Below are 24,154 nucleotides of genomic sequence, written 5' to 3'. Positions count from 1 at the left end.
TAAGGTTATTTTTACCTGGTAAACACACATGGTGAATTTATGTGCCAGCTTGTGCATAAAATTTACAATTCTGCCTTTTAATATCGTCATATCACAACGTTTTTTTCATGATCACATGACCAAGTTATAAGACTTTGTCAACAGTGTGAAACTCGCTTCCAGTAATATAGAAAGAGGGATCCTCTGTCCTCACAATCACAACCACGCTCTTTTTTACATTTAACATAATGTCACATTCCTCTCCATATTCCCAGCAGACTCCAAGCAGTTGTTATAATCTAGCTGAGAATGGTGAAATAACGACTACATCATCTGCATACAAGAGACGGAAACCCACCAGGTTGCCCATATTACACTGAGCCAGATGTGAGAGATTGTCCTTGTAGAGAGGGCCCCCCCACCCGGTCCAGAATGGGCTGTTGTGGCTGCTGGTTTTTGTTGCAACCAAACAGGAGCAGATCAGACTCCACCTCAAGTGAGTCCACCTGTAGACTTGGTGAAATAGTTGGAGTCTAGTTTGCTCTTGCTTGGTTGGACAATTAAAGCCGTTTTGGGGGCCGGCGCCACACATGCCCCATTGGCTAACAGTACATGGATGTCTGCAACTCGATTTTGGATCTAAATTTCTCCCGAAGCACTGTTTGAATCAGGAAACCCTTCTTGGTGAATATATTGTTCTACTTCGTTCTATAAACAATGTGAAAACTGTTTTAACTGAACTTATCCTTTAAGTTTATATAGAGAGTTATTGTTATTTTTTTATGACATAATGCCACTCTGCTGCTGCTTTTACTTTCTTTCCCGTGAAGCGATACCACCTGCCAGAAACAAACTCCTTGTATGTTTTGAACGCACTTGGCGAACAAAGACGATTCTGATTCTGATTCTGTTCGTTACACCCAAACAACAGATCTGACCAAAAAATCTGCATGGAGTAGAGATTTCGATTTGTTCTATCTTTTGCACAGACACTTTGTACAGCTGGTGTATTCCCTTTCAACAGCATTGGGAAATGCATCCTCATAATATTAGCACAGATCAGTATGATGTCACTGAAAACTTATCGGTCAAATTGTAGTCAACATCAGTGTTTTTAGGTAAAGCACATGTGGCGAGAGGAGGAATATTAGTTCAGTTACTGTGGGAGGAGAGGTATGAATTGTTGTTATAAGACTCGACAATGCCACCCTGGGACTTTCACCCAGGGAATTAGTACTGAAAGCACACAGGTTCGTTGCTCATTTGAAGACAGAGATGTGGTTCCAACTTTAAAAAAATACAATTTTTATTCAACCAATGAATGTTTAAAAGTACCTAATACATACTTTAAAACTCACACAGAACCCAGGGAAGGAGGGAGGAATTGACTCTCGGCTGAGGCCAAGTGGATGGGCATAAGCTAATGTGGGGGGAAGCGATCCATTAAACAAAAGTTAAGCAAATCAAACCAAACCACACCCAGTGAAGCAAACCACCACCGCACACAGCAAACAATGAAGGATGCCACCTTCCGGGCACCAGCACGCCACCACTGACCCCCAGCCGCTGAAGGGGGAAGGAAAATAAAACGCTTACGGGTTGACAAGTGAAACAATAAACCAAATTAGCAAAAAAATAGAAATAAACACACTAATGATACAATAAAATGCAACTCGCACCTTCACACACGCACACCCACACACGTCCACTCTTTAATTCATACTGTGGGGGGGGGGGGGGGGAACAAGGTTGTCTCCAACTTTTCACACATATTTCTCAAGGACAGGGCTTCTCACGTCAGTGACTTCTCATGTGCCGCAACAAAGTACTCTGATGTCTGAAACTTTTCCCACCTGTGTGAGTTCTTATGTGGACCAACAAATGACTGTGTTGAGTGAAACTTTTCCCACATGTTTCACATGGATATGGTTTCTCACCTGTGTGAATTATTGTGTGCTTCATTAAATTACCCTGTGTACTGAAACTTTTCCCGCATGTTTCACAAGTTTTCTTCTGACCAGTGACTAGTGCCTTCCGACATGGCTTTCGTTTTTTACGAACGATTTCCCCACTTGTTTGCTCACGAAGAAGCTGTCCTGAGTCCTGAGAGGGGACCTGGTCAGTGTCCACTACTTCTTCTGGCTCACTCAGGTCACTTTGCTCCTCAGCAGGAGGAACCTGAAAGGTTTCACTTTCAAACTTCACAATAGGCTGCGCTCCCGTCTGGCTGGTACCGGGATCCTCCTGCTCCTCAGTCTCTGGAGGTCCATGTTCCACGTGGTCCTCTGGAAACTGTATGGGTCCTTGTTCTTCTTTTTCGTCTTTTACTTCTAGAGGTTCTAGTTCTACTTTTTCCTCTTTTATTTCTAAAGGTCCATGTTCCTTATGGTCCTCTGGAAACTGTAGGGGTCCCGGTTCATCTCGTTCCGCTTTATTTTGTGGAGTTTCAAAGGCAAAAAGGACAAGATAAAAGATAAGTCACATTATGTTGACAGTTACAGATTTAAAAAAAACGAAAAAACAAAACTGGGACTGAAGCAGTGAAACTGAAAACTTTAATCCTACTTTGATAAACAGCAGGGCTCCAGAATGCGACTAAATGGTCGCATTTTGCAACCAAAATTTGAGACAGTGTGAGTAAATGTTTAATCTATTTGTACATGTGCAACCAGTAGATCTACTGATTTTTGTGTGTGCGATGCGTGTGTATTTTTTGTCACTGACAAAGTTCTGCTCCACACTTCTGCTCAGTAATGTGCAAATGAGCTGGTTTACCAACCGACTTTAACTCCACAAGAAGACAAAAGTAGATGGGCACCAAAGAAGAAGAAGGCAGGCCAATGTGTGTGAGAGCGGGAGGGGAATGACCATCCTGATTGGCTTACTTGTGAAAAGAGGCGGGTCTTGGGGTTATTATGACTGTCAGGGGTCACTAGTACATGTGGACACTGAGGGCAGCATTAGAGTAAGTATGGAGGGACTGAGCACTGGTGACTTTGATGCCAAGGAAGCTGTACAAATGTGGCTCAGTCAAGCTCAACTCACAAGGAGGCCAAATTACAAAGGCTGGCCGACACAAGGCCCTGATCTCCCACCAAGGATGATCTGTTCTCAGGGATGGAAGAACTGTAGACAGAAGTTATGTTTCTTACTGTTCCTGTTACTGCAACCAGTCAGCTGTCGTGTTTTAACTTCTGCACAACAAAATGTGAATTGAAAACATTATAGTTTCAGCATTTCTTGTCCTAGTATTTATTAGTAATACAGTGAGAATGAGAGGAAATGTGAATATTTACTTTGCAAGTAAGGAACACATTTTTAGATGTACATGGACAGTTTTGTTGATGTATATGTGTGAATATTGTATAGATTAATTCATAGAATTTATATACAGTTGTAACTTTATGCAAGCTGTAGTTCAAAATTTTGATGTCTTACGGACTTGCTATGTCTTGATTTAAGTTATGTCTTTAGGGTTTGGTGAAATAAGTGTCAAACTTCAGCCTAAATCCTTTCGGTGAGTGTAAATGTTAATATGGATGAAATTTGCTTCTTTTTCTTTTTACTTTAATTATTAAACACCAAAGAATAAACTTGATTGATTGAGGTTGATTTCAATGTGTGTCTCTAAATCTTCTGCATGCGCTCCTAAAATTTTAAGTTAGTGGCCACTGTGCTCAGAGTTCAAAAAGTTAGTCTGGAGCCCTGAATAGCATAAAGTTATTACATTATGATGAACTTTTTCTAGGTGGGGTATTCACTCACCTTCTCTCATTTACACAATGTTCTATTAACTGTTTACCAAACTACAGAGATCTATCAAATTAAGAAACATTTGAGCCTCAGGTGAAGAGGTGGCCAAGCTCAGTAAAGTGCTACAATACTATAAGTGCTCATTTATGAGAATATTGACTTTGGATATCTCGACCAAGACCAGGCTGCAGATGAAAGAGGTTCTTTGGCACAGAAGAGATGTCAGTTTATTCTATAAATGACACTATAAGTGTCAGTATTATTTCATTTGTTCTTCTTTGCTCTAAAGTTGCATCTGAAGATTTGTAAAACAGGTTCAACAGCATGAGTGTCAGAGACACCTGTTATATTGATTATACTGCTGCCTCACAGCTACTAACTCAGTTTGTGGTGTTCCGTCAGATGCTATTTTATTGGTTTCTTGTATGCCAATGCAATGGTGACTTTTGACAATGTTTCAACAGATAAAGTTTTGGCACAAACATATTTTTTGAATATGGATTCTCATGTAATTTTCTTCCCTCTGCATGATTTTTTCATGTCATTTAATTTTTAACCTTAAATATTTACCAAAACTAAATATTACCAAAACAAGATTGGAACATTGCATCTCAAAGCAGGATGGCATCATTTTGATGGGAACAAAAGTCTGGGTGTTTCAATGAATGCAGTTTAATGTGGCTGCTGGACTATGTTTAAGTAATTTCACAAATTTCAAGTTCTTGGGGTGCCACAAAAAAAAAACAAAAAAAACCAAAAAAAACATGGAGGGCTGGATTTGGTCTTTGGTCCTTGAGTTTGAAGTAGATTAGATTGTAGCAGCCGTGCTGCCGTCCTTACTTCAAAGGAAAACAGAATATGTCAGGACCCCCTCCACATGCCCTCTACCCCTCGGTTTAACAAGCAGCCAGTGGTTAGGGATTATTTATGTGTATTTATATCCTGTTCAACAAGAACATGCTGCAAAAATCTAAGCAGAGGCTCTCAAAGGACAAAACCAAACAATCTCTCAAACGTGATAAAAAGCTTTATAGTTGTTTTTATCATGCTTTGCCAAATAACAGTATGCTGTTTGAATGAAGCTCTCTGACGCTCCTCAAGGGATGCTCCCCCCACATTTTGAGAACCACTGAATTGTTAATTAAAAAAAATCTGCTACAAATGAATATTTCTAATTATTTTGGAATTATTTTTCAATGCTAATGTAAAGTACTACAGCTTGCAGCCGCCACTAGGGGGGGCTGCAGCCCCGGCAGCACCCCCTTCCCATGCTAGTGCAGAGAAGGGAACGATAGCTTAATACAAAGCAGCAGAAACGTCTCCGGAGTCTTTTTTTTATTATTATTGAACCAAGGCAGGATCAACAATCGTACAAAGAGGTACGAAAAGTAACACGAAAAGCCATACAACATAGAAAGAAAAGAGTAAATAAAATAAAAATAATAAAATAAGAGGGGTCTGTCCACATGAATGTCCCATGGGTTAGGGGTTGTCCATGAGTTTGATGTCTTCAATCATGTTAAAAAGTTTCACAGCAGTTCGTTTTTTCATATGTTTCAGTGATGAGAAGAATAGAGACATTTCTTTAAGAAACATATTAAAAATAGGTTTACATTTTAGATATCTGCATTTGTGTATGAAAAATGCTCCTAATATTACACTGACATTCACTAACATGTCGAGCAAGAAGTTGTTAACTACAAATCCATACAAAATATTTTCACATTCAAAAGCAGGAGCTGGTACATACGAGTACTGAGATAACCGTGATGCAAGTCATCCCAAAAGGCTTCAGAATACATACATTCATAGAACTGTGATCTGTTTCAGTGTGTTCATTACAAAATGAGCGGTTATTATTCTCAAAACCAAATCGTTAGATTAAAAAAAAACATCTGAGGGATAGATTCTATTTAAAATTTTCAAACGATTTTCCTTCATTTTGGGGGCGCGTCTCCCGAGTCGGTGCGCGTCCGGCGCAGAGGATGGAGCCGCCCCGCCGGGGCTTGTCGCTGCGTCACGGAGCGTCCGCGCGCTCATTGGCTCGCAGTTGTGCAATTGGTGTGGATGTATAAAGTCCGTGCAGTTTGAAGGAGTTGTGTCTCCAGCGCGGATCGGGGAGGCTTCATCGCATCGCGCCACGCCAGGGGCTCGTCCGTCTTTGCTCGGTGGGGTTGTCTGTTTTTTTCCAAAGTTTAAACGATGCAGAGCTGCGCCAAGTCCTGGGGGATCCTCCTGGCCAGGTCGCTGAGTCCCGGCGGCGCGCCGTGCGGGCATCTGCGGGACAAGAGCCGCGTGGTGTGGAAACTTCGGAGCGGCGCCCCGCACAGCTGGGCTGCTGCATCCCGGGCTCTCAGGACGTCCGCGGCCGTCTCCTCCAGACAGATCGAGAGAATATTACCCAGACACGACGATTTCACAGAGAGGCACATCGGGCCAGGTGAGCGCGAGAAGAGAGAAATGCTGGACGCCCTGGGACTGGAGGTGAGATTTGTCACTCGTCGCTCATATTGTTCACATCACTCAGTTGTTTTTATTTTATTTATTTAAAAATCCCCCCTTTTTCTCCATCCCACACAGTCAATCGACCAGTTGATCGAAAACACAGTTCCATCCTCCATCCGCATGCAGCGCAGCATGAAATTGGACGATCCAGTGTGTAAGTTTGCTCTTGATTTCATTATAAACGTGTGTTACATTTAGTCATTTCTGCATCCGGAACGCTCAAACACTGCGCCGTCCTCTGCGCGCATCCTGCGTAAAAACCGCTAAATATCCCTCATAAAGCCCCGTTCATCGAGCTCATCTCTCGCTATTTCTGCACGGCGAGCCCTTTTTCCTCTTTCTCTCTCACATCCAGCGGCCGTTAAATGAAGCCGAGCGAGTGGCTGAAATGTAGGTTGCGCCTCTATTGTGCGCCACGGACTGCTCTCCCCGGCTAAGTCTTCCTTTGAACATATTAGGAGTTGTTTTCGCGAAACTCGGCGAGCGGCACCAATCTCCTGTTGGGAAGCCGATGCTCATAGGATGGCAACTGGAGTGTAAAGTTTAGCCTTGAAGCTCCAGTCCCAAGTCCAGTTCAATCTGGTTACAGCGTTCACATTACATCACAGCCCAAAGGGTTCCTAATAAGGTGACTTTGGCATGTTTTGCATTAGATTTGCCTGGATGCTGTTGGTTTATTCCCCCTTTATTTATTTGATTTCCCACGCAGTCGTCAGGATCAGATCCCTGTGTTCTGAAAAAAAACACACATATTTAAATATCATTAGGAGCCAGATTAACACAAGAAAAGAGCTTTAAGGTGATTTAACCCTGTTTGCGACTGCTTCTTTGTCAGCTCTGAAATAACATGATTTCATATGCAAATGCATCCTCTTTATAATGTGACCTGATGCATTGTGCTTTAACAGAGGTCATAATATTCTTCACAGCTTCAGATCACCACAGTGGCTTTGATTCACGCAAATCTGAGGTTTCAGTTTGCGCCATAGCAAGAGAAGACAACTGAAAGAAAACAGAAGCAATGTTTTTTAAACTGGGGAACAACAATATTGCTCGCATCTTATGTTGGTTTCCAAGGGGGCAATTTTCTTGTAGTCAAGATCATCCCCACGCTTGATTTCCATCTGTGTTTCTCATATTTTGGACAAACTAGGCCCTCAAATATCAACACACAGTGAAATGAAGGTTTATCGACACATGATTTGTGGCTGAGCTGCTGTGCTGGATCCCATTAAGATTCTTCATCGGGCCTAATAAAGTGCTCACTGCCTGCAATTTCCTTCATGTCAATGTTGGGAGTGTGCAGATTAGAGAAGAAAAGGCAAACTCTGGGAAAAATGTCTGAGATGGGCACTTCGGTTCTGAGATCCCTCAGAATAATCAGAATATTGTCAATAAAAAGTAGTAAAACTGAAGTTTGCTCAAATCAAACCGTTTTTCTTGGCCGTGAATGTCAAATGTTAAGAAATAAAGGCGATCAGTGACTTTCTGTTTGCCAGCATGATCAATGCTTGTTCCACGTCCCTGAAGCCCCAGGTGGTGATTATTACAACATGAAGGAAGGGCTGCAGCTCTGCTGCACGAGGAGCTGACGTTTGCACATTTTTGGCATGTTTGCAGGCAGAGGCTCCGTCTTCCTACCAACGAATCAGCAGTAATCGGTTAAACATTATTTCTGTTGCTGTATGAATGATTTTTTTTGGGGTACAGCACCATACTGTAGGACAAACCAACCATGACACTTAGCTGCCATCAGTCTGGAGTCTGGGCATATTAAAGGTTGCAAAGATATTTGTGTTTGTTATGATACACTGTTGCTTGGTGAAACCTCAAATATATTAAGATGAAGCCTCTATGAGCATTCCGATGATTAATATTGAACAGTTCTACATGGCAATGAGATGGCCACTGCCTGCAATTTCTCTTGAGTTGCAGTTCTGAGTGTGGAAATAATAATAAGTTAAAGATGAATAGATATGCTTAAACTCCAATTCTCAATATTAGCAGTTTTTCTTTTATTTTTTGCTAGATCATCAAGATATAACTAGAAATGACATTTAAGAAACCCATCAAACTGAGGTTCATTGCAATCAGAATACTTGTTTTTCTTGCCTTTGGTGCAAATGATTGATGGTTAAAAACAGGAACAATGCTGGTGCCAACTTCTAACAGCCTCAAGGAGTGATTGAGATAAAGTAACAGATCTGCAAATTGGTTTAACATATTTGCAGAAATCAAGCTGTTCCTATCAGAATGCAGAGCTGCAGATTGTTTTCATGTGTTCTATGAATGGCCGTGTCTCTGTTACAGTGTCATCCTGCCGGGGATATGATAAACTTTGACACAGAGTTGCCGCCCACTTCAGCTCCTCGCCGTCTCATTGACTCCTGGAGAGGTGTGTCGCGTGTCGTAACACCTCTGCCAGTGTGCTGACGCGATTCTTCCCTAATCTGAGGCTCAGATAGTTTGAGTCATTCATGCAGGACCGTTTGACCCGTGAGGGAGATACTGTCCACACTCTCACTGTGCGAGCACAGCCGTGTCGATAAGCCTTGGCGATTGCTGTCAGGTAATGAGTGTCCTCGGACGCGCCCCGGCGTCGGCCTCTCCTCCGACTCTGCCCACTCGCATACTGCGACGAGCCGTGCTGAAGGAGCAAACTGGAGGCCGTGCCGCTTTTCTGCTTGTTCAGCTTTGAAGGGCTTCGCTTTGCAAAGCCAGCGAGGGATTCTCTCTTCAACAATAGGCTTCCTGGATGCTTCTGAATCAGGCTTTTTTTTTTTTTTGTTGTTGTTGTTGCTGCTCTGTAGAACTCGGGGACCATGGGAAAGCTGTCTCTCCCCACTGAAATGAGCTCACACTCTCACCACCAACTCGCTTTAAAGCTGTCAACCATCCACTGATATTTCATTTTAATTTTGTGGCTGTGCAAATTAACAGCTTCATGGTTTACTTTGAGTTTCATATGTCTCATTTTTACCTTTTAAAAAAATAAATAAATTTAAAAGAAGCTGTAAATATCCACGTCTGCACTGGCCACGGTCCCTTTTTCCACACCAGGGCTGGAGGTGTCGTTCTTTTCCTGACAAAGCAGGAGTAGTCGGGGTGCTGGCTTCCGACGGGCCGTATTGTCCATTCCTGGGAGTTGCTAGGCAGCCAGGAAGGCCAGAGGAATCTCAGGAGCTCTGCCAGTGCACGGCCAGCCTCTGACAGCAGTGGGGAATGGGGCTAAATAACATCAGGAAGGAAACTTTATGGCTCTGTGCTGTTGGAGGAGGAGAGGCCTGAATGTGACATGGGCAGAAATAAGGGACACGTGTATTTCAATGGGATGTTCTTTCCCCTTTTATGAAGAGAGTTGGTGTCATATCCTATTTAATCCAATAAAAACATACTAAATGAGGTGTTTTCTGTGTGTATATATTGAACTGCAGTCAATAAGTGCTGGCAGCACTTTGACTTCTGAGTTAGGGTATGAATAATATTAATATTTGAAAGAATATGTGTGGGAAGCAGTTTCGCACATGATTGGGTTAATGCCACACGTGTCAAACGTAAAACCAGGATCAGAAGATGCTCCAACCTGAGCAACCAAACCACCAAGCACACTGTGGAAAATTCAAAGCAAACATTGACTTAAAAACAAACAAAACATGAACTGATTTCAACAGAGATCCAAGCTGAAACACCAAAGATGCTATCAAACTAGCCTCAAAGCCATGCTGTCAGGATGAATTGGCAAACGTGCATTATTCAACAGCTGTGAGAGAAGGTTAGAAATATCACTGTATGTTGCACCAGAAGCTATATTTAAAATTGGCTTTATATTGACATTTTAGCCAGTTTTAGTTGTAAATGTTTGATTTTTGTGAAAAAGTTGATATTTTCATGACATGTACTCTGCACCACAACAAAGAAAAAACTTAAAACTAAATTTAAACGTTATTATGGCACTAGTTTACCCGTCCAGCCCACTTAGATGAAATTGGGCTTTATGTTCCTGTGAACTGAAATGTGTTTGTAGAGACATAGGTTTCATTTATCCATGAACTATGTATATATACTGTACGTATTTATATAATCTCTTCATCAGGCAGCATGACCTCAGATAGCTCTGCAGTTTTCTTTCCCCAAAGTTTTTAATCCACTGAAATATCAGATGAAGTAAAGTTGAACCATCAGTGCAGTTTCCAGCTGTATTTGTCCCGCCTGACCTCATCTGACCGCACTCCACATTCATTGTCCTGATTCTGTTATGCAGTCGGTCTCTCACGTGAGAGACACATCGCTCCCCACCAGATCGTTGGTCGTTTTGTTTGTTTCATCCCCCAGTGTTGGACAAAGAGACTGAAAACATTTGATGCAGCTGAATCTCATGGTTGATTCCTCAAATAACCATTTATACAGAAAGCGACTGTTGGGTAATTTCTGCATTTCTCAGTGTTCCCAGATGATGGTATTGATGTAAGTCTGAGATTTCATGAGTAAATAGGGTAAATGTATGTGTTAAGGTGCTTTATCTGTATATAAATATAAAGGCTGTATGCAGTACTGTATGCTGTGGTGAGAGAGTGGTTGAATGTTTTTACTGAAATCCAGTGAGATGTTTTCTCATTTGGATTTGTTTTTCAGCTATATGAATCATGAAATGCGTCTGATGTTAAACAACCATTATTATTCACTTTCCAATGGATTCCATTGAGTGAAAAATCGATGCTGATATAGAGAAACTTAAAATAAAGCGGCATGTTTGCAATGTAGTTTACAATTTTCAAACATTTTGGTGTTTCCTGTTGTGTGGCAGTTAAATTCTGTAAATGTTTTTTCAGGTGAGAATGAGATTCTGGAGTCTCTGCAGAAGATTGCGGCACACAACAAAGTGTGGAGGTCCTACATCGGCATGGGCTACTACAACTGCTCCGTGCCTCCGCCCATCCAGCGCAACCTGCTGGAGAATGCAGGCTGGTGAGATTTTTTTGTTCTTTCCACTAAATAAGTCCCTGCCGTAGGATGCTACAGTAACTTGAAGAATAGCGCGCTGCTCGTGGAGTGCTTGTGACTTGAGTTAAACTCAAATGGGAACTGATGATGTGAAACTCTCCCACTGACGACCGAACAGCATTTTCTTTCACCCCGGTCCAAATCTGCCGCCCCTGCTCCCCAAAGTCCCGGAGTGACGCATTCCTTCCACCTTGTGCCTTTTGTCCTCCGGTCCAGACTCAGTCTGCTGGCTCATTGTGTCCCCTTCTGTCCTCAGGGTGACTCAGTACACGCCTTACCAGCCCGAGGTCTCTCAGGGTCGCCTGGAGTCCCTCCTCAACTACCAGACCATGATCTGCGACATCACGGGCCTGCCTGTGGCCAACGCCTCGCTGCTGGACGAGGGCACGGCCGCCGCCGAGGCCATGCAGCTCTGCCACAGGTGCTCACACACTCTGCTGTTCCTGCAGTGAATGACATTGATCTCAGGCTCACATCTGGTCTACTTTTTATTCACAGGCAGAACAAAAGAAGGACCTTCTACATCGATCCACGCTGCCACCCCCAGACCATCGCTGTGGTGCAGACCCGAGCCAAGTATGTGGAATGCATGCATTGGCTGAAAGAAATGCAACTCTTGTCAAATCAGCAGGAAAAAAAATAAAAGTCCAATCCTCAGCGGACAGTGGTTCAGTCTGAGACTGGCTCAATTTAGGTGAAAATACCTGCAGAAGGGCCTCAACACTTGGAGAATCTGTGTTTCTGCAAACGTTTGGCCTCGCTGTAACATTCTGTTCTGACTAGACAGACACTTTAGAAGGATGGAAAGAATTTCACATCCGTATATTCTGTACTCAACAACTAATGTGTATTTCAGGCTTGCGTCTTCATTTTATTACATACGGAGATTTTAAAAAGTGCCGTTTGATCAAGACTTTTCTGAATCTCGATCAGTTTCACAAGTTATTTGATCCGTTCAGCAACTGTCAGACAACTTTGTCGTAAACAGTTGTTGAGTCACAACTGCATATTTATCAAGTTATGGCCTGCAAAAAAATGAGTGAATAATCAACACACTGAGTCATGTTACCTCTGTGTTTATTACGGCTTTATTCACAACACTCTGAAGAGATTATTTTCACAGAACTTTGTTCACAGTTAAAGCCAAAGAGAGAACACCGATTTTGTACATGTTTGGGACGAGCAGGATTCTGTAAAAGGAGACCGTAGAAATATCCGAGGATTCGTTCATAAGAGATCATAAGGATGCATTAACTGCATTCATGCTCATAAAAGTCACCAGAACAGAAATTATTTGTGAAAGAAAAAGTGTGATTATGAGTGGGCCACAGAAATACTACGATTGACTCAATATATGATTTCTGTGTACACTAATTAAACTGCTCCTGAGATGCTGCTGGTTGGAAGTGCAGACACACGTGATGGAAATCCAGGCATAAACACATGAGCCTAATGAACTAACATTAACATCACCATCAAGAAAGTCAGATTCGTCTTATAAATATTTACTATGTTCACATAAAATGATCCCCAGAGCTGTGTGCAGAGAGGCCTATTAACCAGACTCTGATGTGTTGTAGCTATATTGGAGTGAAAACGGTTCTGAAGCTGCCTCACGAGATGGACTTCAGCGGGAAAGACGTGAGCGGCGTCCTCTTTCAGTACCCGGACACCGACGGCAGGGTGGAGGACTTCACCACGCTCGTGGATCGGGCGCACAAAGGAGGGGTGAGGGTGCTGTAAAACCTGTCAGGCTGCAGCAGATCTGCACTTCATCACGCCACACAAATAATGCCATTCACAAGTCTGAAGGGTTTCAAAGAAACGGGCAGATATAGAGAATTAAGTCTTGGATTGAAGACTTGTCTGCCGAAGATGAACAACAAGTAAAAGTGAAACTGGAGTAAGGTGTTGTGGAGTCGGGTGAGTCAGCGCTCATAAATGTGACACAAACGTTCACCAGGCTGTGCTGTTTATGCTGCCAGAAGCTGTTCAGACAGTCGATCCTTCCTTCAGTTCCGCTCCCACCTCCCTGCCAAGCTGGCACTTCACATCAGTCCTCCTCATTTGTGGGAAATCTGGAGGACCTGAGCCAGCTTTTAGTGTTTAATGATTAATTGATCAGTTTGCCAATTTTTCTTTCTGGGAAAAAAGAACCTCTAACCCAACTTTAGCTACAAAACTGGGAAATAATGCCTTTTTTTCCCCTAAAAACCTGAAAATGTCACATTGATTCTAAATGTAGCATCTCCTAAACATCCTCTCTTCTGTCACAAATCACTCTCTCTGCGTGAATTAGTTTTTATTTGCCTTCAGCTGTTTGTTAAATGTGAACAAAGCCAGGTGTTTTTCTTTCTTTCTCCAGAGTGGCTTTTCCAGTTAGGTTGACTCATCTGTACCGAACTGCACAAACACGTGCTCTGCTCCCCGTCCCCTGCAGGCCCTGGCCTGCTGTGCCACTGACCTGCTCGCCCTCTGCGTGCTGCGCCCGCCCGGAGAGTTCGGGGCCGACATCGCGCTGGGCAGCTCCCAGAGGTTCGGGGTCCCCCTCTGCTACGGCGGCCCTCACGCCGCCTTCTTCGCCGTCAAGGAGAACCTGGTGCGCATGATGCCGGGCAGGATGGTGGGGGTGACCCGGTGAGAGGCGACGCTGCTTCACAGACATGAAATAAGTGATCCAGACCCGCCACGTTTTCTTGAAGAGCTGCATGTTTGACCATTTTCAGAGACGCTGCTGGGAAGGAGGTGTATCGTCTGGCCCTGCAGACCCGAGAGCAGCACATCCGGAGAGATAAAGCGACCAGCAACATTTGCACTGCACAGGTGAGGCGCACGTCTAATGACTATTCATGGTGAAGGAGGAAGCTTCAGAAGGAAATATTACCAGTTTGCCTTTTTCTTTATTGACTTTAGGCTCTACTGGCCAACATGGCTGCGATGTTCACACTGTACCACGGACCCCAGGGACTCAAACACATCGCTGAGAGGACTCACAACGCTGCCCTCATCCTTGCTGAAGGTAAAATAGCATTCAGAGACTCCACTTCTGACCTGCTGGTAGTAGAGAAATTATTGGAACATCAAAGATTATGTATTTTTTTGCCATAAGCTGCTGGACCCATCCTGACCCTCGTCTCCTCCCCTCACACTGCCGTTCAGGTCTGAAGCGAGCCGGACACCGGCTGCACAGCGACATGTTCTTCGACACGCTGAAGATTAACTGCAGCGTCGCAGCCAAAGACATCTTGGAACGGGCCGAGCAGCGGCAGATCAACCTGCGAGTCTTCTCTGAGGGCGTGGTGAGCGCCGACCCACTGCTTCATCCGTTTCTTTGCACAGTGACATCCTCTACTGAAACAAGCATTATACAGTTGTTTGGGGTTCAGCCTGTAATATGATGATGAAAAGGAACAAACGGAAGTTTAAGCTCAGGAATAATTTTCTTTGAAGTGTCACTGAGATAGAATTAGTGTGAAACCAGGTGTGCAACATGTATGGATTAAGATTAAAGGTGCCACATTTGACATTTTTCCATTGATTATAAGTTTTGCTGTCTAAAAATATCAGTTTGTCTCCTTTCAAGAACAGAATCATAAATATACTTTGATTTATTTCCTGTTTTTGGCATTAACACAATGCGTGCAGTTTGGTTTACTTGTGAAAGCAGAGTCTGTGGCGTACGTCCAGACTGCCTTTAGCTTTTAGCTTTTGAACTGATCGCATTAAAGCTTCCCAAAGATTCATTAGAATTGGTGTGGCTTTTAAAAAATGTGACTTAACTCATATCTGGAGCACTTCACCACCAGCATGATGGTTCAACAGTTCACTCACAGAACAGTCTCTAAAGGCCTTGTAAAGAGCCGTTCATACTTGCTTGTTGCAAGTGATATTTTTATTGAGCTTGATTTCTAAAGGAAATAGAGATGGCTCAGATTCAGACATGCCTGGACGCCTCAGGTGTCTACAAACCTGCAGCTGCTGCAAATTATATGTGAATAAACATTTTTTGTCCTTTTTTTATGTTGTTTGCACAACTCACCTTTTACTTACTTTTATTCTGTCATTCAAAGTGACAATGTGAATAGGAAAGGTTCGATAGGTGGTTTTTAAAGCTTTAATGTTCTGAATGCTGATCTCTCTGAACAGCTGGGGGTCTCTCTGGATGAGACGGTGACTGAGAGGGACCTGGACGACTTGCTCTGGGTGTTTGGCTGCGAATCCTCTGCTGTACGTTGCTTTACGTTCATTTCCTCACCCATTTGTTGAAAATGAAGCCTTTTAAACCTTTTCTGCATTTTTAACTTGCTGTAACTCGTACAGGAGCTGATTGCCGAAAAGATGGGCGAGAGGGTGAAAGGCATTATGGGAAGTCCTTTCAAGAGGACGAGCAAGTACCTGACTCACCAGGTGTTCAACAGGTTGGTTTATTGACGCTCTCATAGCGCTGATTCTATTTTGGTAGTCACATTTTAAGAGTTATTATCTATGATTATCTGCGCTGCAGCTCCAAAAACAAAACAAAAACTCTTAGTGTTGCCTGAAGCCTTTGAGATCGCTCAGGTTTCATTTAATGTATTGAACATTGGATTGTTTGACATAAACATGGATGAAGTGGATACCATCTATTTATATTCATCTTCAATTATGTAGTATCACTGTCTTTAATATTACTCGTCATTATATGACTGTCTTTTAATTCTATATTTTGTGCTTGTCTTTCTGTTTTCAGTAACATTTCTTCTGTGTTTATTTGTTCCAAGTTGAAACTACGAGATAATTGCCTTTAGTTGAAAACTGTTTCTTACCTCAGTATTTTAAAAACATTACAAAACGTTTTTCTGTTTTTTTGTGCGGTTATTTTTAACAGAATCATGTCCTAATAACAGGACATGATTCTGATTGGTTAAAAAAAAAAATCCTGAATTTTCAAAACTGGGACACCTCCAGATATTGTTACATTTTCATTCATTGTGATTGAGTAGTTTTAATTTTTTCCTCTCCAGGGAAATATCAGTTTAAATAACAGTCAATTGCAACACTTTTCTGGCACGTCTGAAAGTTTCAGGACTTTTTTAATGGTTCGCACAAAAACTGCCTCACTGAGAATCAGTGACGTGAAACGATCTGTGATTCATTAATCAGTAGAATCATTGCATAAAAAACTCCTCAAGGACAAATATCAATGTAGGTTTTCTGATTTCAGCTAACTTCATAAACTATCACTCAGGAATGTGTAATGAACGAAGAATTCCACTGAAATTAGAAACTACATCGATGTGTCCTGCACACCATTAGGAGTAATTTTCATAATTCTAAATAATAATGCAGATTATAAAAGAATGGATTTTTATTTAGGTGGTATTGATTATTTTTACAGACATTAAATCTGGTTTGAATGACGCGAAATTCTATAAAGATATTTTGAAAAAGTTAAGATCAACTTTCACATTTTGATGAAGGATTTTTTTTATATGTACTGATGTTCTGATTTTTCTTTTCTTCATTATCTGTCGTCTGATTAACCCACGCTGATCCTGCTGTTAATATTTTATTGATAAGGATGTTAGTACTGGCTTTTTACTCGGTTTGAGTCTGTATATCCACTTGGATTTATCTTCAGTTTTCTGCATTTGTAGCAGCTTGGGAGTATTGCGTAACACATTATCTTTATCAGCACCATAAAATAATCTTGCATCAGAGCTTCTCGTGTCCGTGCCCTGCCTTGTTTATTCTTTGTCTTGTAAAAAGTGCTGACTCCCCCCTGTCTGGTGTTTGAGCTTCAGTAACGGGTCGTCCCTGCTTTCTTTCTCTTTTTCCCCCTCAGTTACCACTCGGAGGCCAACATCGTGCGCTACATGAAGCGCCTGGAGAACAAGGACCTCTCCCTGGTTCACAGCATGATCCCCCTGGTCCGTCCCGCCCAACACTCACACAGCAGACCGTCCACTTTTTGAAGTCTGCCGGTTTTAAACTGGTGTGTTCCTCCGCAGGGCTCCTGCACCATGAAGCTCAACAGTTCTTCGGAGCTCATGGTGAGTACGCCGGTTATTCCCTTGAGGCCCCCCTCCCCGCCGCTCCCTCCGTCTCACGGTGAACTCTCCGCTTCCAGCCCATCACGTGGAGGGAGTTTTCCAACATCCACCCCTTCGTGCCCCTGGACCAGGCGGAGGGTTACCAGAAGCTCTTCAGACAGCTGGAGAAGGACCTCTGTGAGGTGACGGGCTACGATAAGATCTCCTTCCAGCCAAACAGGTGAGACCGCAAAGCCCGAGCGCCGCCGCTTCTGTCACGTGCACTTAGTTTTTATGAGTAAGACTTGATGCCTTTTAGCATTTTTCATGCGACATATGGAGTTTATTTTTTAGGTGTAGTAAATATTACATTTTGAAGGAGTATCTAGTACAAAAGTAGTTTTTTGGTCACACTGACCATGTAGAAAACAAAACAATCATCCCTCACAGAGACAGTCAAATTAGAAAAAAAAAAAAAAAACAACTCTTGAACATATAATATTTGCAACAAAATGAGATGGAGCTAACCACCATACCAGGAAGAAGAATAGACAGTCATATGGAGAGTAGACCAGAGCATCACAATACAATAAAACATCAAATCAAAATACAATATCCTCCTGGATTCAAGCCACTGTGATCGGTCCTGTCTTTTGGGTCTACAGGAAAGTTGTCCATTTAGTAATAACTGGTGTAGTTATAGCAATTATATAAACATGCAGTAACTTATTTAAAGCCTTCACATAAAATCTTGTCTTCAATCCAAGGATTGATATTGAAAAAGTTTAAATTAGAACATTCTGAGGCTGATTTTGATTTGGTTTGGCTTTGTTTGAGCCTGTGTAAATTAAATCAGTGTGCAAAGTTAAGAATGGCCTGATTGGTTTGTTCATAAGAAATGAGCTCAAGATAATTCCCGAAGGTCGATCAGAGGCAGAGACCTTTTGTCTCAGAGTTCAGATGTATTCAGCCGTGAAAGGTTCAGGAATGCGTTAGATTTTAGGTTTGGCCTCCGTGGCCTCTTATCAGCCGCAGTGCAGCACACCACTCTATGCTGAGTTATCTCCAGCTCGGCGTTTCATTCCATCCTTCTCTCCTCTTTTGGTAATGTCTGCAGGTCGGACTTCGGACTGTGAAGTAAAGGTGTGTGTGTGATACATGACCTGTTTGTCTTTTTTTTCTTTTTTTTTGCAGTGGTGCTCAGGGAGAATATGCTGGTCTGGCTGCCATAAAAGCCTACCTGAACTCAAAGGGCGAGAGCTCAAGAAGTGTGAGTGTGTCCCCCGATCTGGTCTTCACCTTTAACACACAGATTAGGATGATTGAATCAGTATTTATGTGATATGCAGCAGGTACGGTTTAGGGAAAATAGGCCGACTCTTATGTCAGTATTTTTCTATCCATTGGTGTAGACACACTTGTTCTGAACTGCTGCACATTCTAAGACATTCGCATAAGATTTAGCTAAGTATTTTAGCTATACACATTGAGAAATTTCCATTTTCTTTTTGGTCTACTCATTTTTTAAATTGAGGAAATAATCTCATTTGTACTATTAAGTGTTTACAGCTTTTTAGGAAATGTAAGAAGAAGCTAGCATTGGTTTCAGCCATTTCAGATTGATGGAGAAAGTCAAATCTTCCAGAAATGAGCCAAAATGTACCATGAGTGTGTTGAGGACAGGAGAGATTTCCTTCCAAGCTCTTTTTAGTTTACTCCTCATTTGAGCTGCTACACACACAACCCTTTTCTCAGACATCAACAGGACCAGTCATCACAACCAGTATTACCTGCCGATAAGTGGATATGATTTATCAGCAGCGTTATTGTCCTGCTGGCACAGGTTAACAGTGCGGAGGCCACACGGCGTCTCCTCCCTATCAGTGTCGAGTCCTGTCAGTCAGATTTATTGTTCACAGGTTACAACAGGTCACTTTGACATCGGTGATCACCATGTTTAGGTTTCCTTGTCGGTAGTGGAGCTCTGTCAGTGTGATACTGTGCTGACCGGCAGGAACGTGAGGACGGGAGGTAATAAAAGTCAGATTAAAGGCCAGCTGACTCAAGATTTTTTTCTTTTTTTTTCCACCCCTGTGTGCAACTTGTGCTTTAACATCTTGGTGGCCTGCGTCCTGGAAACAGTCAAGGTCCAAACTGCCGTTTGTGCAAACAAAGGGGCTGAAAAATTTGTCATCCCACTATAGGCTGCCGGCTTCCAAGATGCCATATTTGGAGGCTTCTAAGACTTTGTGAAATGGGAAAACATGGGAGGGTGTTTTTTACAGGCAGTCAGATGTCAAGGTTAGCCAACCCACAGGTCCAAGTGCCCCAGTTTTCCCTAATAAGGGGTAAAATCAATTAGTGGCCTGAGTGCAAGTTACACATTCATGTCAGAGGTGAGTGTAGGACAGATTTTCTCACTCAAAATTCCCGACCCAAAAACTTTCTAAGTATGTAATCTGGGGTATTATAACTGTTCCCAAAGTATTTTCTGCAGATTCCTCAGTTTTGTGTTGCTTTAGCCTCCAGACACAACCTGCTAACACTCCTGATGGTTTTGTTTGCTCGGATTTCATTTCCTTGTCCATTCCAGGTTTGTCTGATCCCCAAGTCGGCGCACGGCACCAACCCGGCCAGCGCTCAGATGGCGGGCATGAAGGTCCAGGTGGTGGAGGTGGACAAAGACGGAAACATCGACCTGGCACACCTCAAAGCTCTGGTGGGGTTAAACACCAACGTCTAAAGCTTTGAGGGATTTCAGCGTTTGACTGATTCCTCCTGAACCCCCTTCTCTCCCCTCAGGTGGACAAACACAAGGCCAGCCTGGCAGCCATGATGATCACCTACCCGTCCACCTTCGGCGTGTTCGAGGAGCACGTCGGGGACATCTGCGACCTGATCCACCAGAACGGCGGCCAGGTGTACCTGGACGGCGCCAACATGAATGCTCAGGTGGGATTAGAAGAGGTGGCAGCAGAAAAACGAGAATCTGAAGCTTTCCATAAGAGAGCACATGTGGAAAACTGAACGCTAATAAGATAAAGGTTTATTGATATGTTATCATGCTATAAATGGGAAACCTTTGGTCTTTGTGGTATGGAGATGATAGCTTGTACCATTTTCTGAAGAATCCGCAGACGCAGCCCCCTTAGGTGAAAGAGGGAGTTTCGCCTAATGACATTTTGTAGTAATCATCATGTAATCACTGATGTGTCGTGATCAGAGGGAGAGTGAAGATCAGAGGGCGGATTTTGACATTGCATGGTTCCAGTAAGCTGCAGCTCATCAGTAACGAAGCGAACGTGTTCTGAACTGTCAAATCTTCCAGGTGGGATTGTGTCGTCCCGGAGATTACGGCTCCGACGTGTCTCACCTGAACCTGCACAAAACCTTCTGCATCCCTCATGGTGGAGGAGGCCCCGGCATGGGCCCCATCGGAGTGTAAGTGCCATTGTGAGCTATGAGCGCTTGGCACGGTTTAGTGACTTTTTGAGTGGAAGGATGTCTTCACTTGTGTATGTATGGACAGACCTGTTGAAGAGCTAACTCTTGAGTGACACAATGCTGAATGTCCAAGTTTTCTTTGAAAAGGAAAAGCTGTTTTCAGTAGTTCCACTGTAATTACCTCAGTCTGTACTACAGTGACTTGAAAATTTGCGATATATCTTCAGATCAGCAGCCACCTCAAGCTTGCTATTATCAAATAATCTGATTCACGAGTCTCTAGGCTGACATAGTTTGAGTTGAGAGTGCAGAGATTTAAAGATTCGGAAAACCGCAAGAGAGGAAAGGAAACCAGAGACAGATATGCTGCTACTGAACGCTGCAGTGTGTGTTACCAGAAAAGAACAGAAAAAAAGAAAAATCACTGGCACCTTGTCATAATCAGAAAATGCCTCATTTTGTGCCAAAGATTTAATGATTTTATGGTTTAATCAAAACTGTTGGGGATTTTTTTCGTCCCTGGTTGGTTTTATCCAACCATGTTGGAAACTATGAACGTGAACATGATGTTTTTGGTTTAGAAGTTGTCGTCGTGCCTTCATGTGACCCTGACGACGCGTTCCCCCCCAACAGGAAGGCCCACCTCGCCCCCTTCCTGCCGAGCCACCCGGTGGTCCCCATGCAGTCTGTCAACACCAGCAGCTCCCTGGGAACCATCAGCGCTGCTCCCTGGGGCTCCAGCGCCATCCTGCCCATCTCCTGGGCGTACATCAAGGTCCGTGCGGATCTCCGGCTCTGCTCACTGGAGCCGTGATGCATCAGATCAGCTCCAGGCCTTCCTTCCTAAAGTCCACGTCTTTCTGTCCGTCACGTGCCGCTCATGTAAAGTTTATCCCAGAGTCACATGCGCTGAAGTGTGGATTTGTGATAAAGTGGCTGAGGAGGAAGGTCACAGTCGCTCCGAGTGGTTAATGAGTGTCACACTCACCATTTGTCTGCGGTTCATCAGGAGGGAGTGCCGAGGGGATGCCATGTGCAGCTCGGCCAGTTCAGTGCTTTCTGTAAAGATGCTCTATATTATTATTAGGATTCCTGCTGATGTCTGACCTGTACGTTGCAGATGATGGGTTCGAAGGGTCTGCTCCACGCTACAGAGGTGGCCATCCTCAACGCCAACTACATGGCCAAGAGGCTGGAGGGTCACTATAAAATCCTCTTCAGAGGCAGGAAAGGTGAAGTCGCCCACTTAACGCCTGCGGTTAACGTTAAAGACAGAAAGCTCTCGGAAAAGATGTAAATGCCTTTTATTTCTCAACAGGTTTTGTAGCCCACGAGTTCATTCTGGACGTTCGGCCGTTCAAGAAGACGGCAAACATCGAGGCGGTTGACGTGGCCAAGAGGCTGCAGGATTACGGTGGGCTGAGTTTGATTTGTAGTTTGGGTTCCAGTAGAAGCTGTTGCTGATGTGAGGTTCTTTCTTGCCCTTCAGGTTTCCACGCTCCCACCATGTCCTGGCCTGTGGCCGGCACGCTCATGATCGAGCCCACCGAGTCGGAGGACAAAGCCGAGATGGACCGCTTCTGCGACGCCCTGCTGGGCATCAGACAGGAGATCGCAGACATCGAGGAGGGCAGGATGGACTCCCGCATCAACCCGCTGAAGGCACGCCTCCAGCTTTACTTCTGAGTCCAGTCTCTCGTGCACCCCGAGGTCCTCACATGCTTTTTTTTTTCCCCCCTTGCAGATGGCTCCTCACTCTCTGGCTTGCATCAGCTCCTCCACCTGGGACAGACCCTACTCCAGGGAGTACGCCGCCTTCCCCCTGGTGAGTGTGAACTTCGACACGTCCTGACTCTGCTCCAGTAAAGTTGCAGTCTTTTCTGCCATCTAGTGGTCAGAACTGAGATGTGCAAGTGCAACAGTCCATGTTCATGTTTCTTATCCCTTCTTTCTTTCCTTTGAACAGTCATTCATCAGGCCCGAGACCAAATTCTGGCCCAGCATCTCCCGGATCGACGACATCTACGGGGACCAGAACCTGGTGTGCACCTGCCCGCCCATGGAGGTGTACGAGTCCCCGTACGAGGAGAAGCGGGCGTCGTCGTAGACGCCGTGCGCTGCTCGGTCCCGATGTCCACTCTGCTTTCCAGCCACTCAGACCTCACAGACGGCCGCTGCTCGGTGCCGGGGTCAGGTCCCGTTAACGGGCCGACCAGGGGAAGTCTGTGAGACTGTGGACATCGGGACGGGGCTTTGCCTCACTGCTCCCTCCTCATCGGGGTCAATGAACTCAAACTTTTCCAATGGACCAAAGGTGCGAATCTTTTTTTTTTTTTTTTTTTACCTTTCCATGTTAACAAGCGCACCCATCGCCACAGAGGCTGTTCTGTAACACCTCTCTCTCGAGAAACTGGACGTTGAGCTGAGCTCAGTTAATTTCTTGACTCCTACTACTGATTTAAAAAAAAAAGAAAGAAGAGAAAACAAGACCTCAGTGCCTCTGTTCTGATGTGTAAAATAGTTGGCTTCCCCCCTTTCTTTCATTCCAAAATTCTGACAAACAATAGAAGTTCTAGTTCTTATAGACTTTTTTTTTTTAATATGTATTCAATGTGTGAAAATGTTTAATGTATGTTGTGATGTTTTCTTGACAAAGTAGATGAGGATGTGGTAATTTTAAATGGATTTTCTAATCTTAACTGTCTTTACAAACCATTTGTGTATTAAACTCGTTTTGTCTTTAACTTCTGTTCCTGTCTTCTCTGGGAAGCGTCTCTACAGATGAACAACACTGCCCTCTGGTGGAAACATTCAGTGTTGCATGCATGCTAAAATCCCCCAGCAGATCATTTATTCCACTTTATTTTGTCCATTTTAACCGACAGCAGTTAATTCTAAAAACACATTTTTATAATTAACACCAATTGAGTGAGTGACTGAATTCTCTTCGTAACTTGAAAATAGAGGAAAGGAAAATATGTTGAATTGTTAGGTTATTGGTCTAATGATTATACAATAGAAAAATTAAAGAAGTTATGGAAAAATTAGTCACATTAACTTAATATTTTAAAAGATCAAGTCAAAATCTGGGAATAAAGCTCCATGACATAATTATTATATAAAGATGCATAGAAATAATAGTCATTTTGGGTGATCTAAGATGCCTAAGGAAGAAAGTATAACAATGAGAACCATTAGAATTGCTTGACTTTTCTGCATCAAGCTGCTTTAAATTGTGATCTCACACAATATATTAAAATGGTTTTATGTCTTCAAACATATCCACATGCACAGTGCTTGTGGGTAAAGTACGGAAACCTGTGGATTGAATCGTTTCAGTATCGCTGCTGGAGGAACATCCAACATGACAAAGATTTTGGCAGTGATGTTGTAGACTGTCATATTTGGAGTGTGGTCATGTTATTTAGTGAAAACCTGCCTTGGATCCAGAGTCTGTTCAA

At 43.4% G+C, this 24,154-nt stretch overlaps 1 protein-coding gene across 1 annotated transcript; it reads left to right on the top strand.

Moving 5' to 3' along the window:
• The first annotated feature begins 5,934 nt into the window (after positions 1-5,934).
• On the top strand, positions 5,935-23,358 carry LOC115398033 (glycine dehydrogenase (decarboxylating), mitochondrial-like). The gene is made up of 25 exons (XM_030104653.1): positions 5,935-6,216; positions 6,313-6,391; positions 11,067-11,202; positions 11,495-11,659; positions 11,737-11,814; positions 12,819-12,966; positions 13,679-13,875; positions 13,965-14,061; positions 14,152-14,257; positions 14,398-14,537; positions 15,385-15,465; positions 15,559-15,656; positions 17,063-17,147; positions 17,229-17,270; positions 17,348-17,490; positions 18,444-18,519; positions 19,843-19,968; positions 20,052-20,201; positions 20,578-20,690; positions 21,327-21,468; positions 21,814-21,925; positions 22,012-22,107; positions 22,183-22,355; positions 22,438-22,518; positions 22,660-23,358. Exons 1-25 carry the CDS (start codon positions 5,935-5,937, stop codon positions 22,798-22,800), a joined length of 3,087 nt encoding a protein of 1,028 aa, XP_029960513.1. The 3' UTR covers positions 22,801-23,358.
• Positions 23,359-24,154: the final 796 nt, after the last annotated feature.

The sequence above is a fragment of the Salarias fasciatus genome, chromosome 12, assembly GCF_902148845.1.
Source record: "Salarias fasciatus chromosome 12, fSalaFa1.1, whole genome shotgun sequence".
NCBI lineage: Eukaryota > Metazoa > Chordata > Actinopteri > Blenniiformes > Blenniidae > Salarias > Salarias fasciatus.
The sequence above is the reverse complement of the archived record's forward strand: the minus strand, read 5'-3'. Positions and strand labels throughout refer to the sequence as shown.

Excerpts from the sequence above, each read along its gene's own strand:
- LOC115398033 (XM_030104653.1), top strand. The coding sequence starts at position 5,935 with ATGCAGAGCTGCGCCAAGTCCTGGGGGATCCTCCTGGCCAGGTCGCTG. Across the intron at positions 14,258-14,397 it reads TGCCCTCATCCTTGCTGAAG|GTCTGAAGCGAGCCGGACAC; the intron begins GTAAAATAGCAT and ends ACTGCCGTTCAG. Across the intron at positions 20,202-20,577 it reads GCGCCAACATGAATGCTCAG|GTGGGATTGTGTCGTCCCGG; the intron begins GTGGGATTAGAA and ends CAAATCTTCCAG.